At 57.0% G+C, this 24,106-nt stretch overlaps 3 protein-coding genes across 4 annotated transcripts; 1 reads left to right on the forward strand and 2 right to left on the reverse strand.

Annotated features, from left to right (window-relative positions):
- Window positions 1–686: 686 nt before the first annotated feature.
- On the reverse strand, window positions 687–3,662 carry SPEM1 (spermatid maturation 1). The gene is made up of 4 exons (XM_049766122.1): window positions 3,597–3,662; window positions 1,783–1,941; window positions 1,621–1,678; window positions 687–1,432 (listed from the first exon to the last, which is right to left on the reverse strand). The coding sequence occupies exons 1-4, from the start codon at window positions 3,660–3,662 to the stop codon at window positions 687–689; spliced, it is 1,029 nt and encodes a 342-aa protein (XP_049622079.1).
- On the reverse strand, window positions 3,142–18,844 carry NLGN2 (neuroligin 2). 2 transcript variants are annotated; one of them, XM_049766159.1, is made up of 8 exons: window positions 18,765–18,844; window positions 15,348–16,047; window positions 11,167–11,217; window positions 8,991–9,140; window positions 8,629–8,814; window positions 8,349–8,541; window positions 6,731–7,327; window positions 3,142–5,956 (listed from the first exon to the last, which is right to left on the reverse strand). In XM_049766159.1, exons 2-8 carry the CDS (start codon window positions 15,802–15,804, stop codon window positions 5,086–5,088), a joined length of 2,505 nt encoding a protein of 834 aa, XP_049622116.1. In that variant the 5' UTR covers window positions 15,805–16,047; window positions 18,765–18,844; the 3' UTR covers window positions 3,142–5,085. The 2 variants fall into 2 exon arrangements, with proteins under 2 accessions (XP_049622116.1, XP_049622117.1); XM_049766160.1 differs by lacking the exon at window positions 11,167–11,217.
- Window positions 18,845–21,147: 2,303 nt separating this feature from the next.
- On the forward strand, window positions 21,148–22,585 carry TMEM256 (transmembrane protein 256). Its single transcript, XM_049766179.1, has 4 exons — window positions 21,148–21,242; window positions 21,853–21,884; window positions 22,161–22,241; window positions 22,346–22,585. Exons 1-4 carry the CDS (start codon window positions 21,158–21,160, stop codon window positions 22,487–22,489), a joined length of 342 nt encoding a protein of 113 aa, XP_049622136.1. The 5' UTR covers window positions 21,148–21,157; the 3' UTR covers window positions 22,490–22,585.
- Window positions 22,586–24,106: the final 1,521 nt, after the last annotated feature.

The raw sequence follows: 24,106 nt of genomic DNA on the forward strand, positions 1-24,106 counted from the left end.
GACCTATACTGTGCTCATGCTTGGACCTATTAGCAGCTAAGGAAGTTGGATCACAATGAAGCACAGGGAGGGGAGGGGAGCTACAGGGCGTCACAGAGCAGAAGTGGCCGCTCTTATGGACTCAGCTGTGCATAGCCAAGAGTGACACCTGAGCGCCGCTGATTGTGCCCCAAAACAAAGACAAAAATAAAGGGGGACTGACAAGACAGCTGACAAGATAGCTCTAAGAGCAGGAGGAGCTATAGAGTGTAGCAGAAAAGGACTCTTGCTTTGCATGTAGCCAACCTGGGTTGGATCCCTGGCACCACACACAATCGGTTCCAGACATTAAGTCCTGAACACTGTTGGGGATGCCTCCCCTCAAAAACCTCAAAAAAAGACTGGAGTACATGGCTTGCTGGAGACTTGGGTACCTCCGGGAGGAACCCCTGAACAGAAAACTGGAGGTTCTATTGGGTGTGGCCCACATGTACACACACAATGAATGAGAGACAACTTGGGAAGCCTTCGTGAAGAAAACCTGGGAGAACGCTGACAGGGTCCAGTGAGGTTCAAAGGTCAATACGGTTCCTAAAAAAACTAGGTCCTGCTATCAGAGAGATGGATCATTTCTTTGGTAACTGGGTTTCATGTAGCCCTGCCCCCAGCCAAGACTCCCCACATCACCACCAATTGCCTCCTCTTTTTTATTCTCCCAGTCGTCTATCAGGATGGTGTGCCCCAACTTTAACTGCGCTGGATTCAGAGGCCATTGGGTAACAGTGGTTGATGATCTCCACCTCCCGGGCCAGCTCCCGCAGCCGCCGCCTCACGTCGAGGGCATCATACTCGATTCGAGCCGAGGAGCGGCAGCGGGGGGGAATCTCGGGCACAAACGCTGGGCCCTGGTTGGGGGGCAAGACCGGTGGGGCTGACGAACAGGGCTCCTGCTCTGCCTCAGCACACAACCCTTCTGCTGGCCCCCCTCCATTGTTATTGTGGCTTGCGTCTCTGGGATATGGAGGTGGGGGGTTCACAGGATAAACATAGGCCTGCAGGCCCAGTTCTGTCTGCATATTTGTTTTGGGGGTCCTCTCCACTACAGTCTGCTGGAAATGAACAGCTTGGTTATGTGGCTCGGCAGTATTTGGGTCCCAGGGACCCCAGAATCCCTTGGTGGTTTGGTAGCCTCCCCAGTCCTGGAGGCCAGGCCAGTTGTGGGAACAGAAGGCCGGGTGTGGTAGATGTGAGGGCTTCTCCTTGTCCTCTTCTGTCTCCTCCTCAGTGTCAGGGACCTGAGCTCTGGGATGGTGCAGAGAGCCTGGATGGTGACGACAGCGGCGAGTGAGTGGAGGGGTCACAGTCATTTTCACAGGATCCAAGGTACACCGAAGGTGGAGTTCAGGGGAGATCTTCGAGGGCTGCTGCTTCTCAGATGGGGAAGTCTTAACTTCTGTGGATTGGGGAGAGGTGAGAAGCTGGCTGCTCTGGGTTAGAGAGGCAAGGTGTGGGGAAAGACACCACACAGCTAAGCTATGGTCTGAGGGGGAATCGAAGGGGAAGGGGTCAGTCTAGGGCTGGGACTTGCTAGCTCACTGGGTTTCTTCCTTTCCTCCACCCTCACCCTCGGTCTCTACTTACCTTTCTCACAAATAATATGGAACATTTGGTGTAAGAAGCCACGGAGTCTGTGCCAGAGCTAGGTAGGAGGAGACACAATGACCCTAGGAAGGCCCTGGTCACCGCCAGGCATGGCTCCCTCAGCCCTCCAACGGGCACCCTCCCGCCTGGCCCCACGCTGACCAGTGTAACCATATTGATGCCAATGTTAATGCAGATGATGAGGCCCAAGAGCAGCAGGATGGAGTTGCCTAGGTCCTGGCAATTGTTGGGGTAGGGATTGTGACAGGAAGTCCACCGGGGTTGGGGCCTTTCAGCCATGGCAATGGAGGTCTCTTGGACCTGTGGGCCCCTTGGCCCCCAAGCCCACTGGACTGTTTCCTACTTGTCCCAGAAACTCCTGGGGGTAAGCGGGTCACAATGATCGTAGGACCTGCCCTCATAATGTGTCAAGATAGGCCCATGGGGGCTGGAGAGATAGCATGGAGGCAAGGCGCTTGTTTGCTTTGCATGCAGAAGGACGGTGGTTTGAATCCTGGCATCCCATATCGTCCCCCGAGCTTCCAGGAGCGAATTCTGAGTGTAGAGCCAGGAGTAATCCCTGAGTGTTGCTGGGTGTGACCCCTCAAAACAAAACAAAACAAAAAAAAAAGCTAGGCCCATAGTGGGCCTTCCAGCTTGGGACCAGTTGCTAGGTCAATCCTTTACATTTCATGCCTTGAGCTACCTTATTTTTTTAAGGACTATTATTTTATTTATTTATGTATGCATTGATTTATTTTTTGGGTTTTGGGTCACATCCGGCAGCGCTCAGGGGTCAGGGGTTACTCCTGGCTCTATACTCAGAAATTGCTCCTGGCAGGCTCAAGGGACCATATGGGATGCTGGGATTCGAACCACCGTCCATCCTGGATCAGCTGCTTGCGAGGCTAACGCCTTACCGATGTGCTATCTCCCAGCTCCCAGCCCCTCAACCTGCTGTTCTTTTTTTTTTTTTTTTTCTCCTTTGGGTCACACCCAGCAGTGCTCAGGGGTTCCTCTTGGCTCTATGTTCAGAAATCACTCCTGGCAAGCTCGGGATTTGAACCAATGACCTTCTGCATGAAAGGCAAATGCCTTACCTCCATGCTATATCTCTGGCCCCTCAACCTGCTATTCCTGTGTCTTGAGGTAAAACACCCTTAGCCCAAAACCAACTTTTCCCTTTTCTGTTTCTTTTTTTTTTTTTTAAATTTTTTCGTTTTTGGGCCACACCCGGTGTTGCTCAGGGGTTACTCCTGGCTGTCTGCTCAGAAATAGCTCCTGGCAGGCACGGGGACCCTATGGGACACCGGAATTCGAACCAACCGCCTTTGGTTCTGGATTGGCTGCTTGCAAGGCAAACACCGCTGTGCTATCTCTCTGGGCCCTCCCTTTTCTCTGTTGACTACAGAGGGCTGTGTGCTCAAACTCATTCTCCCTGCCTTTGAGGCCCCCCTCCATCTGCTAAGATTACAGCAGGCACAAGCAACAGTTAAACTTTTATATTTACAATAGTCTCTTATCTTTTGCCAGGTTTAAAAATGTGTACAGAGCTGCGAAGGGGTGGGGAGGACATAGGATTGTCAAGGAATTGTTCTGGAGAGAGAGGGAGGAACTGGGCATTGGAGTCCGTGGCTGAATCATGGGGTCCCCTAGCCCATTCCCACGACCCATTTTTGGGGGGCCATCTGTCTGACAGGGTTCAGGGCCCAGATCCCTAGCATGTAAAGGGCATGGCTGTTTGGAGGGAGCTAAACCAGGCAGGGGAAGGGTCAGAGACAAACTATGCTTCCATGGGCAGAAGTGGGAGAAGGGAAAATCAGGAGGCAAAGTTCTGGGGAGCCAAGGCCAGGGATTCTGGATGTAGGTGTCAGTGGAAGACAGCACGCCAGTCCCAACTTGTTTGGCACTAACAAACCCACCCGACACCAGCAGGCATCTCTCCTCCATTCTTACCCCTTATAAGCCTCCCTGACAGCAACCAGAGTCACCAGAGACTCTGACAATGCTTTCTCCTCAGTCCCAGGCAGGTACCATGTCATCACTCCCAGTTCTCTGCTGGTTTCTGCCTGAGCTTTCTGCTCCTCAACACAAGGACTTCATTCTGTGTCTGCCTGTCCTGTGAAACCTTTCACCCTGCCCTTCACTCCCTCTCCTCAGCCCCAGTGACTGAGGAGGGCAGGTCAAAGAAGGGGACGGGCCGTCAAGAGAGAAGCTGGTGGGACACCAGGATGGGAAGGCATCCGAAGGTGAAAGGGAATATGGAGAAAACTGAGGAGTGCGACTCGATGAGACACGGGCGGGACCCCTTTAGCTGCCATCCCCTCCCCACCAGCCCCCTCGTTGCTATGCCCTGGCCCAGGTTTGAGGGAATTCCTGGCACTCTCGGGACTCTTCCCACCTCAAACCTACCCAGTGTCACAAATGAGCAGCGGTCTGAGGACCTAGGGGAAGGCTGTCCTCAGACCCCATGAGGGCTTTGGTCAACATGCACCCCCTGCCACTCAGTAGCTCTGGTGGGAAGTGGGGCAGACCCCTCAGCTCAGGGTCCGATACCCCCCTCACCTCTCAGCTTCAAGTGTGCTCCCTCACGCCGTGTGAGGAAGAATTAAGTGCTGAGCCAGAGGCCAGTGGGTGTGTGCAGAGGGAAGTGCTGGAGAGAAAGGATCGTCTGCATGGGAAAACACACATCCACATGCAAAACCATGTTTTCATTCCGAGAAGTGCTCCCCGGATGCATGGGAAGACAATTCCCCGGCACTAAAGGGATGCTTGGATTCCCTCCGGCTCCCTCCTTCCCCCACCTTGGGGAAATACGTGTCACCTGGAGAACTTGTTTCCTTGGACTTGTCCCACAGGGTCGGGGGGGCTCAGGGGGCTGTAAAACATGCTTTGCCAGGGTGGAGGGTGCTGTGGGGCAGAGAGGGGGCTGATTTCCTTGCCATTTCCCAGGCATCACCCTATGCTGTCTGGTGGCCCAGGGTGTGAGCACACACCACTTTTGGGGTCTCCATGGGGTGGGGAGGAGGAGGAGGAGGAGGAGGGAGGTGGGAGAAGGCATGAGGGAACAGGATTCTGGGATACAAATCCCCGCAGAAATTTTTGAGGGGGCCAACATGTGTCCAGGGCGGCAAAAAAAAACCTCGCCCTGCACATGGGAAAACACACCCCCCCGGATGAGAAAGCACACCTCAGGGGCGATCCTTCCACATTTCCATACACCCAAGACTGGCGTCCCAATGCGGGGAAGCACCCCTCAGGTGTTCGAAGGCCAAGGCCCAGGCCCAGAGGAGAGCGGGCCTCCCTGGTGGGCAGAACACGTCCGGAGAGGAAGCCCAGTCCACCTGGCGCTCCTTGGCACGAGTGAGAGAGCCTCTTGCAAGCCACATCGTCCTCCCTGCCTTCCAGGCGGTGTTCCTGCCGGTGGGCTGCAGGGCTGGGGAGGGGGCCTCCCCGAGCTGGCCCCTATACCCGCGTGGTGGAGTGGGGGTGCGAGAGCGTGTTGTTGTGGCTGGTAGCAGTGGGAGGAGGGGGAGGGAAGGGCCCGAAAGGGTGGAGGGAAGGGGGCGGCGGCGGGGGCGGTCCGAGGCCACTGGGCAGCAGGGTCAGGGCCCCAGGGGCCAAGAGAGGCACGTCGTCTGGTGCTCGGCGCAGGGCCAGGCTGTAGTCGGGTGGGCAGGCCGGGCGCAGGGCCTCGGCAGGGTCCGCCCCGACGCCCCCACCCCGCTTCAGCTGCAGGGACACCAGCTCCTCCTCGGGCGGCAGCTCCCGGCCGGCAGCAGGGAGCAAGGGGCCCGCTCCGGGCACGCCTGAGCCCGAGCCCCCGGGTGGGCTGAGCCGCCGGCATCGCAGCTCCTGCCGCCGGTCCCTCTTGTAGTAGAGGGCGGCAAAGGCGAGGATGTTGAGGAAGAGGAGGGAGGCACCCACCGCCACGGTGACGCTGAGCTCCGTGGAGTAGTCTCGCGAGTCCCCGGGGAAGCGGTCGTAGGCCCTGGGTCCCGGCTCGGGCTCGGGCTCCGGCGGCAGGGTGGCGGGCAGCGGGGGCCGGCGGGTGCCGGGGGCCCCGGGGGGCGGGCGAGGCGGCCACCGGGTGGTGTAGGGCGGCAGGCGCGTGGTGGTGGTGAAGAGCTCCGTGTGCAGGTTGTGCAGGTGCGGCACCAGCTCCAGCCAGAAGGCCACCTTGTTGGCGCGGTAGTTGTCCCGCACGCGCGGCTTCAGCCCGATGTGCAGGTATTGCTTCTCCTTGCTGTTGAACTTGCTCCACACCACCTCCTCGAAGCGGTTGGGCTTGGTGTGGATGAACTTGGTGTCCTGCGGCACCGGCTGGTTGGGGTCGCTGGAGGGAGAAGGGAAAGAGCAGTGAGGGCGAAGCTCCAGTGGCCCTGGGGTGGGGATGGAACAGGCAGAACGACAGACAGAGAGCCAGGGAGACAGGAAGCCAGAGAAGTAAGAGTCCAAACTGGATGCAGAGAGACAGAGAAACAGAGAGAGAGCCAGCAGTGAGACTCCAAGATGAAGACACAGGTAAGAGGAGGCTAGGCACAGGCGGGACTAGCGCTTGCCTTGACTTGGCCGCCCTGGGTTTGAGCCTTGGTCCCCACCAGGAATGGGGGATCCCTGCACAGAACCAAGAGTAAGCCCTGAGCACTGATGGGTGTGTGCCATCCTTAACTCCCTGCGACCAGCAAAACAGGATAGTGGAGGGGGATCCACAACAAAAAGGAAAGAGAAAAACAGAGAATGGAGAGAAAGGGAGAGGAGCAATGGATTGGTGGGCAGGGAACAAACGCAGCCACAGAATGGACACACACACCCAGCTAGATTCTGCTGGATCAGATCAGTTAGAGAGAGAGAGAGGAGGGGCAAGAAGGAAGGAGACAGAGCTGGAGCCAAGCCCTGAAGGAACAGAGCTCTGGTCTCCAGCACATCCCCAGAGTCTGGCCTGGAGGAAGTATCCGGTGGGTGTTGGAGATTTAGGAAGAAAGGAAGAGAGAGCAACCAAGTGGAAGAAGGATGGCAGCGTGTGCGAGCGAGGAGGAAGGGGGCGGCAGTGTTCGCCTGCCAGAGTACCCCTCCCAGCCCGTGCCACCAGCCCCCCACCGGCCCTCACCCGGTCTTGGCGAAATTGGTCCAGTAAGTCATGACCACAGCGCTGAGCATGACGTCATTCTTGGAGAAGTTGCAGGGGAAGAGGTCGGTGGCGCCCACCATGGGCACACCGAAGACGTAGGGTAGCTCATCTCCGTGCGCTGCGTCCGCCCACTCCGGCCGGCCCTCAGCCTGGCAGTGGTGGTAGAAGGTGTAAAAATAGACGGGGGACTGGTAGTCAGCGTGCAGCTTGGCAGTGGCCACAGCCGGTGCCACCCACTGGTGGTCAGTGAAGAGTGCCAGCAGGGTCTTGCGCCGCATCTCGCCGTTGTCACGGTCGGCCCAGTCCGTGTACATGAACTTGATGGTCTCGCGCAGCACGTCCTTGCCCTCGGGGTAGCCGTACAGGTTGTCCACAAAGTTGGAGACGGTGAAGTCGAAGGCGCTGGCGGACACGCCGTCCTCGCTCTCCGCGGAATCCTCGACGAACTTGAGGCCTTCGCCTTGGTTGACACCGATGAGCATGTCGTAGTTGAGGAACTCTCCCTGCTGCATGAGGATCTCGGGGTCGTCGGGGACAACGTCGCCATCCACCACGGGTCCAAAGGCAATGTGGTAGCTGGGGAGAAGGGGTCAGATTTCACCGCCTGGTTCATTACAGAATCCAGGTTTAGCTTGCCATTAGAGACAAGGTCCCTTTTTGTTTTGTTTTGGGGTCATATCTGGCGGTGCTCAGGAGTTATTCCTGACTCTTTGCTCAAAAAATCTCTCCTCACAGGCTCGGGAGACCATATGGGGTGTCGGGATTTGAACCACCATCCGTCCTGGGTCAGCTGCATGAAAGGCAAACGCCCTACCACTGTGCTATCTCTCCGGCCCAGGGCCCCTTCTTGAAGCCTGCTTTCTTTGGGGTCAGACTGCTGAAAGTGAAGGAACGCTGCCTCTTGTCACCCTCCTCATTAAAACCTTAAGCCCCTGTGCCCTTAAGTAGACTTGGGGCAGAGGATGTTATCTGTATCTTTCTCAAGGCCAGTCCATTCTGACCTGCCTCTGGCTTAGCAGACTGCCATTTTACAAATGAAGAGACTGAGGTCCAGAGGAGCAAAGTGACTTATTCCTGGTCACATGGGTACCAGGTCCCGCTTCATGGTTCATGGTCTTGCATACTCCCTCCCCCTGGGCCAATGACAGCCTTTCCCCTGGTTCAAACCTCACCTGTTGGTGGCCCTTGGCCACTTGGCAGGTTTCCCCTAAAGCAATTCAGAGTGCTAAACTTTCTCAGGGGAGGCACCTTTGCTTAGGAAGGCTTTTTTGGGGAGAGGGGAGTGCTTTTGGGCCACACCTCGCAGTGCTCATGGCTTACTGGCTCTCTGCTCAGGAATCACTCCTAGCGACATTTGGGGTGCCAAATAAATGGTTTCAGGGATCAAACCCAGGTCGACAGTGATGCAAAGCAACTTCTTACCTGCTATGCTATCTCTCCAGCTCAGGCAAGACTTCTGAGCAAAGCAATGGCTGCCAAACAAGCCTGAAGCCCATGTTTCTTTCCACACGGAAAGCTGGTGGGTACCTGTCATTTTCCAACCTCCTGGTCACTAATACAGTGATGTCCTGGACCGGGTCCTCTCCCACCCTCGTACCGGGCGGGCTGAACGTCCTGGTCCACCAGCTCCCGGGAAGGCTTCCGGCGCAGACACTCCACAGCTTCAGCACTGTCCTCCCGGTCACAGCCCACCTTGGCCGCCAGCAGACGCGTGTACTTGAGCGGCTGGTAGTTGACGGACCAGCTGGAGATGGCGGTGCCACTCTGGGCAATAGCCTTCTGGAACAGCCCTAGGGGACACGCAGGCTTCAGGCTGGGCTCTGCTAATCAGCGCCAAGGGGCAAGGGAGGAAGGCAGGTGGAGAAGGCGGCCGATACCTTCCGAGTGGTGAGACAGGATCAGAAGGTTGACACAGGAGGCCCCTGCCCCGGACCCGAAGATGGTGATGCGCTCTGGGTCACCCCCGAAGTGAGCGATGTTTTCGCTGAGCCAGCGCAGGGCCTGAATTTGATCCAGGAGCCCGTAGTTGCCTTTTGCGGCCTGGTCCCCGGTGCTGAGGAAACCTGAGGGCAGAGGGAAAAGGGAGTTCTTGGGGGTGCCCAATGCCCTGCCCCGCGTGGGGCATCTAGGTGCGACCGAGAGGCCATTCTGCTGTTTCTGGGTTTAGAGGCACCCCTTGCCAGCCCCCACCCGCCACCCCCTTGAGACTCCAGCCCTCAGAGTTGGCTCCCACCCTCACCGAGCACCCCAAGCCGGTAGTTGAGTGTGGCTACAATGACGTTGCCATAGGCAGCCAGGACAGAGCCATCGAACATGTTTCCGGTGCCCTCCATGTAGGAGCCGCCGTGCAGGAAGAGCATCACGGGCTTCTTCCCAGAGTCCCGGATATCTGCGCAGGGAGGGAGGGGCAAGTGGGGAGGGGGGAGGACAAGGACACAGTCAATCCAAAAGCAGCACTGTCCAGCGCGTAGGCCTGATGAGGACCAGACAGGAGCTCAGAGAACAAGTCACTCCCATCCCTGGGGGGCAAGACCGGATTCCCCCCTCCCCTCCCCCTAGCTAACCCTAGCTCCTGCCAGCCTGCCAGGCAGCATTTCTCCAAAAGCCCAGAACTTCCATGAAACTAAAGGAGCGGGGAGCTGGAGTTGGGCCTCCGCAGGTTATCTACCAGGTCAAGGGAACCCCCTTTCCTCCTCCTAAGGTCCTTTCTGCTTAAAGGAAGAGCGAGCGCCCAAGTCTAGAACTGGAGCAAGAGAAGCTTGGAGGGCCCTGGCATTTTCTCAGGCCCAGCCTTTAGGTTCCACCTGCATGTGGGAGTCTGGCCCGTGGTTGCGGGGATGCCAGGTCCTTGGGTCCCTAGGGGTTTAGGTTTGGTCTTCTCCCCGTCCTAATTCCTTTCTAGGTCACCTCCCCAGTTACCATGGCAACCCCCATCCTAATTACGATGTCAGGAGGAGGCAGGGTGGGAAAGAATCTCCAGAACGAAGCCAGGGTACAGTTTCCTAGCCTCGGAGCATCCCCAGACTGGCCTGAGCGCTGAGCTCTGCAATGGACCCTTCTCTAGCTGTGTCTCCAAAGCAGCCCGTAACACATGTGGTCTCTCCAGTGTGGACTGGGGAGTGCCTTAGTCCAGAAGAGGAAGAGTCAGAGAAGGCTTTCTCAGGTCCCCAAGACTATAATAAATTCCCTCCTGCTGCCCTTCATGATTCAACCAGAGTGTCAGGGCTGGGATCACTTGGCCCACAAGCCCTCCTCTTTCTTAACTCTAATTTCCTTGCCGCGGTACTCTGCAAACAAGTCAGGGCCTGGCCTTTCTGGATAGGCTTCTGCTTGCCTCTCTTGTGTTGCTAGAATTTTCCTCCTTCCAGGCATCAAAAAAGTCACTCAGATAACTTCCTGCCTCCTGTCTCTCAGGACCTTTATCATCACATCACCCTGGCTTGTCCTTCCCCAGGAGCTCCTAGGCAGGCTGTGCCCTCCTGTGTCCTCTCTAAATCCTGTTCTTCCTTGCCCCCAATCTCCATTGACTTCCAACAATTTCTTCCCTTCAAAGCCTTGTCCTCAAAGTCCTCAGTTCTCACAATCTCCCCATCCAGCAACTCCATTCCCATAGAGGGGTCGGGTTGGGGGGGTGGGCAGGGAGGGGAAGTCAGAAAGGGAAGGAGCCGGAAGGGGGCCAGGGACAACAAGAATTCAAAACCAACAACAAAAAAAAAAAAACAGGATCAAGAAGAAGAAAGAAAAAACAACAACCAAAAAGCAAGAAGCTCTCGGGGCAAAGTCAACAAGAAAAGAAAAAAAAAAGTTCCAGTTTTGGAAAAAAAGAAAAAAAGAGAAAAATTCTTTCCACATTTTTCCCAAAATTTTGAGGTATTCAAGATATTGGGCCCTGTTTTTAAAAATTTCCAAATTCCTTAATTTGTTTCAAATGCTTGTTTTTGTTTTTTTTTTTTTTTCTGTGTCTGACAGGCTTTTGGAAATTGTAGCAGGCTTCGAATGTTTCGATTGTGTAGTCAATTTGCCAACTGAAAATTTTTTTTTGTCAAATGTTGTTTGCTCCATATTAAAATTGCTTTTTTCTCAAGCTACTGTTTCACAGTTCAAAACAGTCCAAATTTCTGTGCAGGCCCTAACCATTTTTATCCAATTCTTTTGGTTTTTGACATTCCAATTTTTTTTCCACTTTTTTTTCCCGCCGTGTTGGGCTTCTCTCGCAGATATTCTAGTGGGTCCAACATGGTTCAAATTTTGTTTGCCGTTTTCGTGATTCTTTATTCCAATTTTTAAAATTTTTTCTTTTCTTTTCTTTTTCATTTTTAGTTGGGAGAACCAACGAGGGGCCTGAGGGCTGGGGGCTTAGTTAGGGTTGTCCTCTTTCAGCAATCACATGCAGCAGCGGGGGTTTTTTAATCTACCTGTGTCTGGCGGATTGAGCGTCGCCTCGTCACGTTTTTTTGTGAGCGGACCTAAGACCGGGAACACAAAACAGAGAAAAAAGGACAATTTTGTGGGGAAAGATGGGGGGTCAAGGAAGGTGGTAAATGGGGAGGGGAGGAGAGAGAGCAGAAAAGGGGAGGGGTTGGGGGGGCAGAAAAAATTATAGCCAAAAAAAGCAAAATTTTGTGCAAGAAAAAGTAACCAAGAAAAGAGAAAAACGTTTCTACAACCCAATTTTGTTCCCCTCCCCGGAAAAAGTCATGCCCCAAAGAAAAGGCTCAATTGGCGGGGTGGGGGGCCTGAATGGGCTGAGGCCTCTCTTAAGACACTTGACTGGGCTGGAAAGGACTTGGTTGTCAAAGTGTTTGCTAATTGCTGGAAATGAAAAGTGTTAGAGGTGGGGGGTAGGAGGTGGGGAGACTGCTGGAGCCCCAACCCAGCCTGCTCCCCCAGGCTCTAGGGCGGACGGGTTGCAGCAGCGCCAGGACTCTGCTTCCCTCTGGACCATCTGGAGGGCAGAGGGTAGGAAGGGGCTCAGGAGACAGACCCCATCCCAACCCCTCGTCCCAGCTGAACTGAGAGTCCGGCAAGCCCTCAGCTCCTCACTAGAGGGCTGCAGCTAGGTCCACCAGGGCTGCCTGCCTGCCTCCCTTGCCTCTCGCCCCACCTGCATTTATTCCCCTTTCACCACATTCATAGGCCTGGCTTCTCACCCAAGCTCCCCAATGTGGGTCCAAGCAGGGAAAGGGGTCATCAGGTCTTGCCCTCCACTCCTCTTCCCTCTGCAAACCCTCTACCCGCCCGCTTCACCCTCCTCGCTCCAGACTGTTTGCCTCCCCTTTCCATCCCCACAAATGGTAAATAAACTTCCCACCAAGGGCACCAGTACCACCCCAACCCCCTGCTGGGAGGCCAAAAAGCCCCCCTCCCCTAGTGTAGGTCCAGTGCACAAAGAGGGAAGAGGGAACACTGTGTCCTGAACCTAGGATTCCAGGAGGTATTAAGAGGAACAAACTGTCCCCATAGTCAGAGATGGGCCCTTGCCCCTCCACAACGGGCCCTGAGTTCCACTGGAGGCTTCCTTCAAATGGAGGGATAGTCTGAGAAGAACTAGAACCCAGAGGCCTAAGGAGCTGTCTTCAGGCTGATTGGTTTCTCCTTAACAGCATGGAGACCAGCCTGGTGAAGGCACATTCTCCTCTGCGGTCAAGAGGGCCCCATGGAGGCCTACTGGATTGGGACTCAAGTCTCTGTGGCAGGAAGGGGAAAGGACAGCCATGAAGTCAGTAGGGGACGGGGATACAGGTGACTATTCAGTGTAGGTGTGTGTCTGAGCTGGAGCCAACGTCTCCCACCCAAGAGATCCTAGGAAGACTTAGTGACATCACTTTGAACTCTATCAGGCCCTGGTCAGGCCCACAGCAAGTGGTAGCCCAACACAGCAAGTGAAGGTGTGGCCGAGGGTGGTATGGCGGTGAGGTAGACCATTTATGGGGAGACGGTGGGTGGGCTGTCCATTGGTGATAAATGCTAAGTAGAGGGGCCGGGCGGTGGCGCTGGAGGTAAGGTGCCTGCCTTGCCTGCGCTAGCCTAGGATGGACCGCGGTTCGATCCCCCGGCGTCCCATATGGTCCCCCAAGAAGCCAGGAGCAACTTCTGAGCGCATAGCCAGGAGTAACCCCTGAGTGTCACAGGGTGTGGCCCAAAAACCAAAAAAAAAAAAAAAAAAAAAAAAAAAAGAAATGCTAAGTAGAAGTTAGGGGGGTTGAGATGAGAAAACCTACCAAGGACCACATTTTGATGGAACAGTCGAAGTGGAAACACTGGGCTGTGTGAGTTACAGCCAGAGGGCAGGCACTAGAGTAGATAGCTCATGGAAAGGGTGTGGAGAAGATGGTTTTCGGGCAGAGGGGGCCCCCGAGGGAAGGACTGTGGACTGTGCTGTATCAGTAGTCCATTAAGGTGCTTGGAATCTGAGTGGGATCAGAGTAGATGATGCTTCCGTGCAAAATGTCTGGGGACCTCTAGGAGGCACAGCTTTCCAATGAGAGTGGTAGTCAGGGGAGTTGGTGCGTTGCTGAGGTGGATAGTCGGTAACAGTGTGGGAAAAGACTCGAGTGGGTGCCTGGGTTTTTCTGTGATAGCTAGGCAAGGATTCTGAGCACAGGGACGGAGGAACGGGAGTACAAGATCTGTAGGTGGAGCGTAGGGTTGCTATGTGTGCTACATACCTAAAGGTACCTGAGGGAGGGACAGATGATCTCTAATATGAGTTAGGGAAAGCAATGTTTGAGAATTGTTGGTGGTGTCATGGATATATAGCTCAGTGACAGAGCTTTGCCTTTTGTGAAGGCCTGGTTAGATCCTAGGGAAACGGGAGATGAAAAAAAATTATTTACAAAACAAATGATAAGAAGTATTGGGGCCGGGAAGGTGGCGCTAGAGGTAAGGTGTCTGCCTGGCAAGCGCCAGCGTAGGATGGACCGCGGTTGGATCCCTGGCGTCCCATATGGTCCCCCCAAGCCAGGAGTGATTTCTGAGCGCATAGCCAGGAGTAACCCCTGAGTGTCAAACGGGTGTGGCCCAAAAACCAAAAAAGAAAAAGAAGTATTGACTGGTATGACTGGCTTGCTGAAGAGCATAGTCTAGGTGCAGTGACTCGAATATGCATTCCATTTTCGGCTAAGGGGTTTGGGGCCACACTTAGAAGTGCTCAGAGGTCACTCCTGGTTTTTTTTGGGGGGAGAGCACAGCTGGTGGTATTCACTCCTGTATGCCTGGTGGGGTTACTCTTGGCACTGTGCTCAGGAGTTACTCCTGGTAGGCTTGGGGACCATCTGGGTGCCAGGGATCGAACCTAAGTCAAACACTTTGCATGCATGGCAAACACTCTGCCTGCTGTAGTATCACTCTGGCCCTTCAGAGCTCACTCCTGTTTCTACGTTCAGGCATTCTTGTTGGTGGGGCTGGAGACCAATATGTGGTGTTAGGACGACCACGTGCAAGGCAAGCACCTTCCCCACTACACCATCATTCCAGTCTGGATTCTATGTGGTAAGTGTTCTCAGGAACACGAACTGTACCTTGGGATACCGGAGAACATGGATATGTGGGTGATAGGGTGATAGGTGATCATTTTAGAGCTGTGCAGGGCATACGCTGCCTAAAGGTACTGAAAACTGTGGCACGTGGGATGCCAGGACACACTGTCATTGTGTCTATCAGTCAGTTGGGTCCATGAGTGTTGGGTAACTGAGATTCTTGGTCTGTCGGAGGACTTGAGTACATGATGTGGGTGCTAATGGTGTGGACTCTATCTCAAGGGGATCTGGCTCTGTGTGTAACTTTGTTGGGAAATGATCTGAGGGGCTGACCTCTGAAAAGGTGCTGGAGAGCTTTGCAATGCTACTATGTATTAAAAGAACACAGGGCCTGTTGGCTGGCTAGGTTTCTTTCCCATCAAGAGGCAGAGTGTTCCGATCGGACAGATCCTGTCCAGGAGGAGCAGGCTGCAATCTGTGAGCTGAGCTCAAGTGACCCAGAAAGTTCACTGATGGGTTCACGGCCTCAAAAATGTCTTCTGGCAGGGAAGCAGGAGCTATGCTGTGAGTGCAAAGACCCCCCTGGGGAGGAACTACCCAGATCCTTCAGGGTCCGAGAGCAGTAAGCGACAGAAGGTCCTGGGGAAGGAGGAAGCATCAAGCTTGGGTGTGAGGCGTCTACCTATGCTATGACAGACGTAAGTTTGCTTATGCTGGTCTGGGGAAAAGGAAAAACCTGTATTGTCCTTGAGGTGTAGCTGCAGTGAATGTGGGTCCTTGGCCAGAGACAAATGCGAGCCTGGGGTGAGAGGGAGGACAGAGTGGGCGTGGGGAGGGCGTAGAGGTTGCCACACCGCCTTGCCTTCAGGGGCCACTCTACGTGCCCAGTGCCCGCTGTTCAGAAGTGTTCTCTGGGATTCTTTCTTGGCAGGCATAGAGGGCACATCCCCACCACCCACAGAGGGTCCACAGAGCTGGCAGGGACCCGCAACCCCTCCCTGTCCCCACCTGAGCCCAGCTCCCGGCCAAGGGGCCGCACCAGTGCAGGGGAGCGTCTGTCTATGGACATTTTGCGGGCTGCATCCCGGGGGTGCCGGGCCTGGTGTCCACGCCCTTACCGTCCTCGGTGGGCACGTAGAGGTTGAGGTACAGGCAGTCCTCGCTTTGGTTCTGCACGTAGGTGGCGGCTGCCTCCAGGTTGTCGGTGAACCACACGGGCAGCATGATGGCGGGCAGAGCCCCGTGCAGGTTCTGCGGGCAGGCGGGTGGCAGGGTGGTGGCGTTGCGCACGCCTGGCCAGGAGGCCGGGGCCTCGGGCGGCTGGAAGCGGCGGGCACCCAAGGGTGGTGTGGCGTAGGGCACGCCCAAGAACTGCACGACTGGGCCCAGGATCTCGTTGTTGAGTTCGCGCCGCACGCCACGCACGCGCCCATAGGCCGTGGTCACCACAGGGTAGCGGTCCTCCCCGAGGCTGCCCAGGTTGGGACTGCTCAGGGGGGCACCGAGGCTGCTGGGACCTGCTCCTCCCCGTTGAGCCCCCGCCAGCCCCACCAGACACAGTGCCAGGAGCCACATGCTGATCGGGGGGTCCCCCCCTCCCTCCCCGGGACCCCCCCTCGGAGAGAGGGAGAAGGGGGGGAGAGGGAGGGAGGCCCCCCTGGCCCCAGGAGGGAGGAGGGGGCCGGGAGAGGAGGGAGGAGGGCGGGCGGGGAAGGAAGGACCTGGGTTAGACTGGAAGGAGAGGCGGTCTGTTCCTCTCCATGGAGGGGCCCAGGGGTGGGGAAAGGGAAAAAAGTGGGGGGAGGTCAAGCCCAACACCTGGGGGGCCCGGGGATGCAAGAGACAGACATGACAGGCAGGCAGACACACAGACGGACGGACAGAAAGATGGGAAAAGGGAAGGGAAATTGGATGGACGGACAGGCAGACGGATGGGAATGGGGAGACAGAAGAGACAAGCGGTTAGTGACTTGGAATTCAGACCAAACTGCCCCTTTCTTCCACCCACTGGACCCGAGACCTGCCTCCACCCCAGCGGCCTGCTCCCCTCGGTAGGAACGCAGAGAGAAAAAGCAGAGGATGGGGTGAAGAGGGAATAAAAGTTTCGGGCAGAACTAGGGTGGAAGGAGGACCCCAACCTGAGCCGGCCTCCTTCCATCATCTACTTTATCCCTCCCAGGGCCTCCGGAGTCCCAGTTCCCACCTTCCGAGGAGGGATGAGGTAGCCAAGGAAGAGAAAATAAAAATACCCAGTCATTAATTAGCAGGAAGTGGTGGATTTGTTTATACGTGTTAATTATCCCCGGGCTGTAATTTTGTGCCGCTGAACCCCCAAACCCAGGCCAGACTCGGGCCCTTCTTCTGGGACCGCACAAAAACCCTGCGTCTCTTCCTCCCTCTCCCTCTCCCGTGCCCGAAGCGTTTGTGACGCTCAGGGGACCCGTTCCCCCAACCCAGGACCACTTAATTTCTTCATGCAGAAGTGAAGATGCCTCGAGAAGGGCTGGAGCGGGGAGGGGATACTGGTTGGAGGGGCAAATCCGGGGGACATATGCATGATCCTGCAGTTGGTTGCCGGGCGACGGGATGCAGCCCGCAATGTTACCTCGGTAACGGGCTACAGCTCTAACCCTGGAAGGGGGTATCTGGAGAAAGAGGGGAAGGGGTTGGCTTGGTGATGGGGGTCCATCTAGGGCATGGGTGGGGGGAGAAGCAGAAACACGGGTCAGAGTGCTAAGAGTGCTAGAGTTTCCTCTTAACCTTTGCCAGGAGGGAGAAGTCTGGATGTGGAGGGAAGTGGGAGATTGGGGGTAGACTGGCCCCTGGCCAACTGCAGGCCGGTCAGAAGCTAGTTCCAGTTCCAAACCTCTGGCTGGGAAAGAGGGGTGATGAGGTAGATCTTTGAGGGGCCTGTGAGGCGTCACCCACGGGTGGCAACCCCTTCCCGCAATGTGAAACAGCCATGGGACTCCGGACACTCCTGTTCCCTGCCAGGCCACCGGGCCCGCGTCGTTTCTTGGGGGGCAAACCCCGCTTTCTTGCTTGCTTTCTTTCCTTCCATCCTATCCCAGCTAGCTAATCTCCTCCCATCCCCTTGCCAGCCTTCCCACAAGCTGGAGGATGCTCGGGGCATCCAGGCAGGGGCCTGACGAGGGAAGAGCTGGGCCCACAGAAGCAGACACCCCGGCCATTCATTTCAGCCAGGGGGCCCCCCTCCACTCTGTCGTGTCTCCCTCCTACCCCCCCCCCCAAAGCCAGCCAGAGCTGTTTGCTGACGCGGGGTTTTCAGAGCCAGGCGCCAGTCCGCGGGTGGCTCTCTGCAGGTGTCAATTTATTCCAGAGATGAGGACATGGGCGTCCGTCCCCCGAACACACACAGACACTCAAGCCCTCTCCCTCTCTCTCTTGGGGCCCTCTTACGGTCCTGTCCCCCCCTGAATCACCTCCGGGGTGGGCTTGGAGGCTGACTCCCCGGGATGTCTCCTGCCTGCCCATGACATGACGGGCTGAGCCCCCAGGACTGGCTCCCTCCACTCCGGCCTTCTCCTGCTTGGGAGGGAGAGATACTCTGGGGGGCCCTGGCCCCCTCCTTCCTAGTCACCTCTCTCTCTCTCTTCTGCACTCCCACTGGAGCCTTCCCCCTCCACCTCGCTCCCTCGGAGCCGGCTGGCCTCTTGCAGCCCGGCTTGCTTGGCTTCTGCCTGCCTGCCTTCCTTCCTTCCTTCCTTCCTTCCTTCCTTCCTTCCTTCCTTCCTTCCTTCCTTCCTTTCTTCTTTCCTTCTGCCTTCCTTTCTTCTTTCCTTCTGCCTTCCTTCCTTCCTTCCTTCCTTCCTTCCTTCCTTCCTTCCTTCCTTCCTTCCTTCCACCTTTCCATCTTCCTTCCATCATCTATCAGGGCGCCCTCTCTTCCAATCCGGTCCCCAGCTTTCTCCCTCCGGCCCCTCTGCTTCTCTCCCTCCCTCCCTCTCCTTTCCCCCAGTCTCCCCCATTTTCTCTCTCTCTCTCTCCCTCTCTCCCTTCCTTCCCTCTCCTCCTCTCCTCTCTCTGCCTGCCCTGACATCTTCTTGCTCCCTTCTCTCCATCCCTGTGCTCTCTCGCTCTCTCTCCATGGCCGTCCAGGCCCGGCTGCCCTTCCCAGCCCAGGGAGAGTTGGGGTGCGGGGGGAAGCCAGGGCAGCCCCCCATCCCCTCCCTGCGGCGGGGAGGCCGGCCTGGCCGGGCAGGGGCGCGGGGGAGGGGAGCCGGGAACACACGGGGTCTGTGGGCCGTTCAAAGGATCATTCATGGGCCGGGAGAGGCAGAGACAAAGAGACGGAGACGCAGAGAGAGAGAGAGAGAGAGAGAGAGAGAGAGAGAGAGAGAGAGAGAGAGAGAGAGAGAGAGAGAGAGAGAGAGAGAGAGAGAGAGAGAGAGAGAGAGAGAGAGAGAGAGATCATGCAAGCAAGCGAGCGAGCGAGCGGGCAGAGCATCCCCAGGCGGACGCGCGCACCGGGCAGGCCGGGCAGAGGGGACCCCGCAGCCCCGCGAGGCTCCTACCTGGCTCAGCCCCGGGGCCGTGGCGCCTCCATCCAGGGCTCCGGGCGGGCGCGCTGGGGAGGGGGCGGCGGCCTCGGGGCCCCAAGATCCCGCAGCGCCTCGCTCGCCCGGCGGGGGAGGGAAGGGGAGGGGAGGGGAGGGGGCGAGGGGCGAGGGGTCGCCCAGCCCCGGGGGGCGGGGCCGGGATCCAGTGGATCCCCAGGCGGGGAGGAGGAGGAGGAGGCAGAGAAGGCAGAGAAGGCTCGGGGCCGGGAGCAGGGATCCCCGCAGTGGATCCTAAGAGAGCTGAGCGGGAGGGGGCAGAGGGCTTCACGACTCGCTCCGGGGCCTGGCAGCACCTGGCGGCGCGCGACAGGACCGGAGGGATCCGCGGTGCAGAGGCAGGGATCCAGCCGGAATCCTCGGGGAGGAGGGAGGGGAGAGGGACCGAGTGGATCCCCCCAAAAGGGGTCGGGGGGTGATCGAGTAGATCGCCGGGGGAGGGGGACGATCGAGTGGATCTCCGAGAGGGATGGGGATGATCGAGTGGGTCCACCCCAGAGGGGGGTCGGGGATGATCCAGTGGGTCCCGAGAAAAAAGGGGGGTGATCGCGTAGATCCCCCCAAGGGGGATGATCGAGTGGATCCCAAAAAGGGGGTGATCGAGTGGGTCCCGCCGGGGGAGGGGCGGGCGGGCGGGATCGCGTGGCTTCCCGGGCCGGGCAGGGGCAGAGCGAGGCGCGGCGGAGGAGGGCTTCAGCGGCGGCCGCGAGGCCCGCTCGCCCGGGCCGGCCCGCCCGCCCCGCGTCCCTCGCAGCCCGAGTCCCTCCCTCGGTGGCGCCGGAGCGAGCGAGCGGGCGAGCGGCGAGGAGCGAGGAGCGAGGAGCGAGGAGCGAGGAGCGAGGAGTGAGGAGCCGCCGGCCGAGCAGCCGCAGCAGCAGCAGCAGCAGCAGCAGCAGCAGCAGCAGCAGCAGCAGCAGCAGCAGCAGCAGCAGCAGCAGCCCCGGGCGCGCGTCACCGCGCCGCCGCGCCCCCGCCCCCGCCCCCGCCGGCCTCGCAGCCCTCGCCCGCCCGCCCCTCGCCGGGAAGCGCCCCGGCCGCGCAGCGCAGCCAGTCAGTCCGCGCCGAGGGGAACGGGCGGGCCGAGCGTCCCCTCAGAGCCCACCGCCCCGGGTCTGGAGGTCGGGGCGCGGGAGGCCGGACCTCGAGGGGCGGGGCCTCGCCGAGAGGACGACCCATTGGCCGCGAGGCGTGTCCATCAAGGCAGCGGGCGGGGTTTCTGAGGCGAAGGGGCGGGGCTTAGAGGTCGGCCACGCCCCGTGGGAAGGAGTGCGTCTGCTTCGAACGAGAAGAGGCAAGAAATGGGCGGGGCATCCCGACGAGAGGGCGGGGCCACTGGCTGGGAGGCGGGTGCTTTAGGGAAGTGGGCGGGACTTAGCCATTGGTCACGCCCCTTGGGGAGTGCGTCCCGTTCGAATCTGCGAGTGGGAGGAGAGAAAGGGGCGGGGCATCCTGAGGAGAGGGCGGAGCCATTGGCTGGGAGGCGGGTCGTTCAGGGGGAGTGGGCGTGATTTAGTGTTTGGCCACGCCCCATTCGAGGGTTGTGTCCGGTTCGAATTTGAGGACGCATGTGAGAGGCAAGAAAGGGGCGGGGCTCCTCTCGGGAGACGGCGTTGCCATTGGCTGAGAAGCAGGTCCTTCAGATGAGTGGGCGGGGCTTAAAGTGTGGCCACGCCCCGTTAGGGGAGTCGTAGCATGTATGAGGAAAGACGGGACGGGCCATTGTCTGGGAGGCGGGTCCTTCACAGCAGTGGGCGGGGTTATCGGCCACGCCCCTGTGGGAGAGGGCCGGTTTGACTGAGGCGAGAGAGTGACGACAGAAAGGGGCGGGGCTATTCAGTGACAGGGAGTGGGCGTGGTTTCGTGTGGCCACACCCTGTTGGGAGCGCGTCCGGCTTGAAGCTGAAGAGAGGGGCGGGGCATCCCGCAGGCAGGGAGAATCCATTGGCTGAATGGCGTGTACTTCAAGGAAGTGGGCGTGGTCTAGTGGTTGGACACGCCCCCTTGGGTGCGTGCGGTTTGACGCTCAAAGGAGGGGCGGGGTTCCGCGCGGGTTCCCTGCGTTTAGCCGCTGCGAGCCGCCTGGAAGCGAGCCAATCCGTGACGCCATCCGCGACTCGCCCCGCCCACCGCTCCTGATTGGTTTCCGTGTCTTCGCCCCGCCCCGCCAAACGTCTTCACCAATCAGCTAAGACTTCACAAAAAAGCGCGAGGACGGGAGTGACGCCGGAAGGAGCGCGGTCGGGATTGGGCGGCTTGTGGGGGCTTATTTGCATGCAAGGCCGTGATTGGCCGGCGTCTCGCGGGAGGGAGGGGCGGGCTCCGAGCCGCGCGTCACGTGACCACTTAGGGCCATGGCCGCCCCAGGGATGGGTTTCCGCCGCCTGGGCGCCCTGTCGGGAGCCGGGGCCTTGGGCTTGGCGACTTACGGGGCGCACGGTAGGTGTTGGGGGTTCGACCTCGGGGATCTGGCGTCCTGCTGCCCCTCGACCTTAATCCTTCCTTGGGCGGGAGGATAGCATGGAGGTAGGGCGTTTGCCTTGCATGCAGAAGGTCGCTGGTTCGATCCCCGGCATCCCACATGCTCCCCTGAAGCCAGGAGCGATTTCTGAGCGCAGAGCCAGGAGGAACCCCTGAGTACCTTCAGGTGTGACCCAAAATCCAAAATAATAATAACCCTTCCAAAATTCTGCACCCCACTTTTGGGTCCTGATGCTTCTTATTTAAAAAACATATTTTAAATATATATCTATATGTATAAATATCTTTATATATTTATTTGTATATAAATCGCCCATTCCAAAATTCCCTGGGGGGTTCCCATTTTCCTTAGGTCACCCCTTAGGAAATTTGTGTGAAATTGCTCATTTGGGGGGGGGTTCACACCCGAAGGTGCCCAGGGGTTCCTCCTGGCTCTGCACTCAGAAATCACTCCTGCCAGGTTTGAGGGGACCATAGGGGATGTCAGGGATCGAACCCGGGTCGACTGCATGCTATGATCGCCTCAGCCCCTCCAAATTGCTAACTTTCACGTTTTATTTTTCTGCAGGTGCCCAGTTCCCAGATGCCTACGGGAAGGAGGTGAAGTAAACTGCTTTTTTTTGGGGGGGTCCCCAACTCTGATCAGGTTCTGGAGCAAGTTGGGAGACCCTGAGGATAGCAAGGCAGGAGTTCTGCTGGGGTACCCAGGGTTCTTGAGGGAGGAGGGACAGAGCGGGCCTTGGACGTAGCATTCGAAGAACTTGTGTCCTTTATTTATTTATTTCTGATTTTGTCCTTTATTTGTCCAGGAGATCCATTTTTCTGCATTACTTAGGAAGTCTCCACTCGTCTCTTTCTCTCTTTTTCTTTTTGCAGCTTTATGGCAAGGCCAACCAGTACCACTTCTTGCACAGTCTGGCCCTGCTAGGGGTCCCTGCTTGCAGAAAACCCCTCTGGGTAACTGTTGCTCTTTGCCCAAACTCTTGATCAAACCCCATGAGCCCCTCTTTCCACCTCCCCTGTTCTTACTAGCTTTTGATTCTGCCTTGTATTTTCTTTAGGCTGGATTACTACTAGTCTCCGGGACCACCTTGTTCTGCACCAGTTTTTACTATCAAGGTCTGACTGGAAACTCCAGCATCCAGCCTTTGGCCCCTGTGGGCGGAAGCCTGCTGATCTTGGGCTGGCTCGCCATGGCTCTTTGAGCTTCCTTGTGTTTTGATGAATTTATTTTCTGGTGAATTTATTTTTTTTGAAAACTGGAGCAGGGAGGGAATTAAAGTTGAAAGGCAAATGGAAAACATGGCAGTCTTTGTTTATCTAACCTCTTGGAGGAAGGGGCATAGGGATGGTGGACTTTTGTACTTCCTCCCTTTCCTAAGACTAAAGCTGGGAATGGCCTTTTTTCCTCCCAACTTAACTTGTTTCCTTTGTGGCCGAAGAGATAGCATGGAGGTAAGACGTTTGCCTTGCATGCAGAAGGATGGTGGTTTGAATCCCGGCATCCCATAGGGTCCCCCAAGCCTGCCTGGAGCGATTTCTGAGTGTAGAGCCAGGAGGAACCCCTGAGCGCTGCCGGGTGTGACCCCCCCCCCCAAATAATAATAACTCCTGGTGGTGATTGGGAGACTAGATGAAATGGTGGACATTAAATCAGGATTAGCCCTGTACAAGAAAAATGCCCTATCTGCTCTCCTATTGCTCTGGTACCCTAGTCTCTCTTTAAAAAAATTGGTTTGGGGCCGGAGAGATCGCATGGAGGTAAGGCATTTGCCTTCCATGCAGAAGGATAGTGGTTGGAATCCCAGCATCCCATAGGGTCCCCCGAGCCTGCTAGGAGGGATTTCTAAACGTAAAGCCAGGAGGAATCCCTGAGCACAGCCGGGTGTGACCCAAAAACAAAACAAAAAAAGAATTGGTTTGTTGGAGGATGGAAAGAGCTAAAAAGATAGTTTTGTGGTGTTTTTTTGTTTGTTTGTTTTTGTTTTTTTGGCCACACCCCGGGGTGCTCAGGGGTTACTCCTGGCTATCTGCTCAGAAATAGCTCCTGGCAGGCACGGGGGACCCTATGGGACACCGGGATTCGAACCAACCACCTTAGGTCCTGGATCGGCTGCTTGCAAGGCAAACAACGCTGTGCTATCTCTCCAGGCCCTAAAAAGATAGTTTGACAGATTTTCTTTTATTACTATTTTGCATGCAGGGGTTTGACCCCTAGCACTTTTTAGTTGATTTGGGAGCTGGTGTACTGGGTTTAAGGGGTGAAGGCCTTCTTTTTTTTTTTTTTTTTTTTTTTTTTTTTGGTTTTTGGGCCACACCCGTTTGACTACTCCTGGCTATGTGCTCAGAAATCGCCCCTGGCTTGGGGGAACCGTATGGGACGCCGGGGATCTAACCGCTGTCCGTTCCTTGGCTAGCGCTTGTAAGGCAGGCACCTTACCTCCAGCGCCACCGCCCGGCCCCAAGGCCTTCTTGCCAACCGGTTTGATTCCCAGCACTGCCTACGGTCTGTCCCCCGAGCATCTCCAAGAATGACCCCCCAGCACAGAGCCAGAAGCCCTGAAGGCTGCAGGATGTGGCCCCAAATAATGAGAACAAAATGAAGTTAACTCATCTTGAGGATCCTAATAAAGGACACTTGATAAAATTATGATTCTTAGTCAAGCCCTGCTTAGAACCTGGAATCTGGGCTCTCAGAAGTTTATCTTACGTGGGGCTAGAGTGATAATAGCATAGCTGTCGGGCTTTTGCCCTGCACACGGGCATCCCATAGGGTCCCCCGAGCCTGCCAGAGGCGATTTCTGAGTGCAAAGCCAGGAATA

This window comes from Suncus etruscus, chromosome 20 (genome assembly GCF_024139225.1).
Source record: "Suncus etruscus isolate mSunEtr1 chromosome 20, mSunEtr1.pri.cur, whole genome shotgun sequence".
In the NCBI taxonomy this organism is placed as follows: domain Eukaryota; kingdom Metazoa; phylum Chordata; class Mammalia; order Eulipotyphla; family Soricidae; genus Suncus; species Suncus etruscus.

What these genes read in the sequence shown, in the direction of transcription:
- SPEM1 (XM_049766122.1), bottom strand. Translation starts at nt 3,662, where the DNA reads ATGACATGGTACCTGCCTGGGACTGAGGAGAAAGCATTGTCAGAGTCT. An exon ending in CTCTGGTGACTCTGGTTGCT is followed by an intron (nt 1,942 to 3,596) that starts GTCAGGGAGGCT and finishes AGGGGCCCACAG; the next exon opens with GTCCAAGAGACCTCCATTGC. An exon ending in GCATCAATATGGTTACACTG is followed by an intron (nt 1,679 to 1,782) that starts GTCAGCGTGGGG and finishes CCTCCTACCTAG; the next exon opens with CTCTGGCACAGACTCCGTGG.
- NLGN2 (XM_049766159.1), bottom strand. Translation starts at nt 15,804, where the DNA reads ATGTGGCTCCTGGCACTGTGTCTGGTGGGGCTGGCGGGGGCTCAACGG. An exon ending in CAGGACGTTCAGCCCGCCCG is followed by an intron (nt 7,328 to 8,348) that starts GTACGAGGGTGG and finishes CCTTCTCCCCAG; the next exon opens with CTACCACATTGCCTTTGGAC. An exon ending in ACCAATTTCGCCAAGACCGG is followed by an intron (nt 5,957 to 6,730) that starts GTGAGGGCCGGT and finishes TTCTCCCTCCAG; the next exon opens with CGACCCCAACCAGCCGGTGC.
- TMEM256 (XM_049766179.1), top strand. Translation starts at nt 21,158, where the DNA reads ATGGCCGCCCCAGGGATGGGTTTCCGCCGCCTGGGCGCCCTGTCGGGA. An exon ending in GGCGACTTACGGGGCGCACG is followed by an intron (nt 21,243 to 21,852) that starts GTAGGTGTTGGG and finishes ATTTTTCTGCAG; the next exon opens with GTGCCCAGTTCCCAGATGCC. An exon ending in CTTGCAGAAAACCCCTCTGG is followed by an intron (nt 22,242 to 22,345) that starts GTAACTGTTGCT and finishes TATTTTCTTTAG; the next exon opens with GCTGGATTACTACTAGTCTC.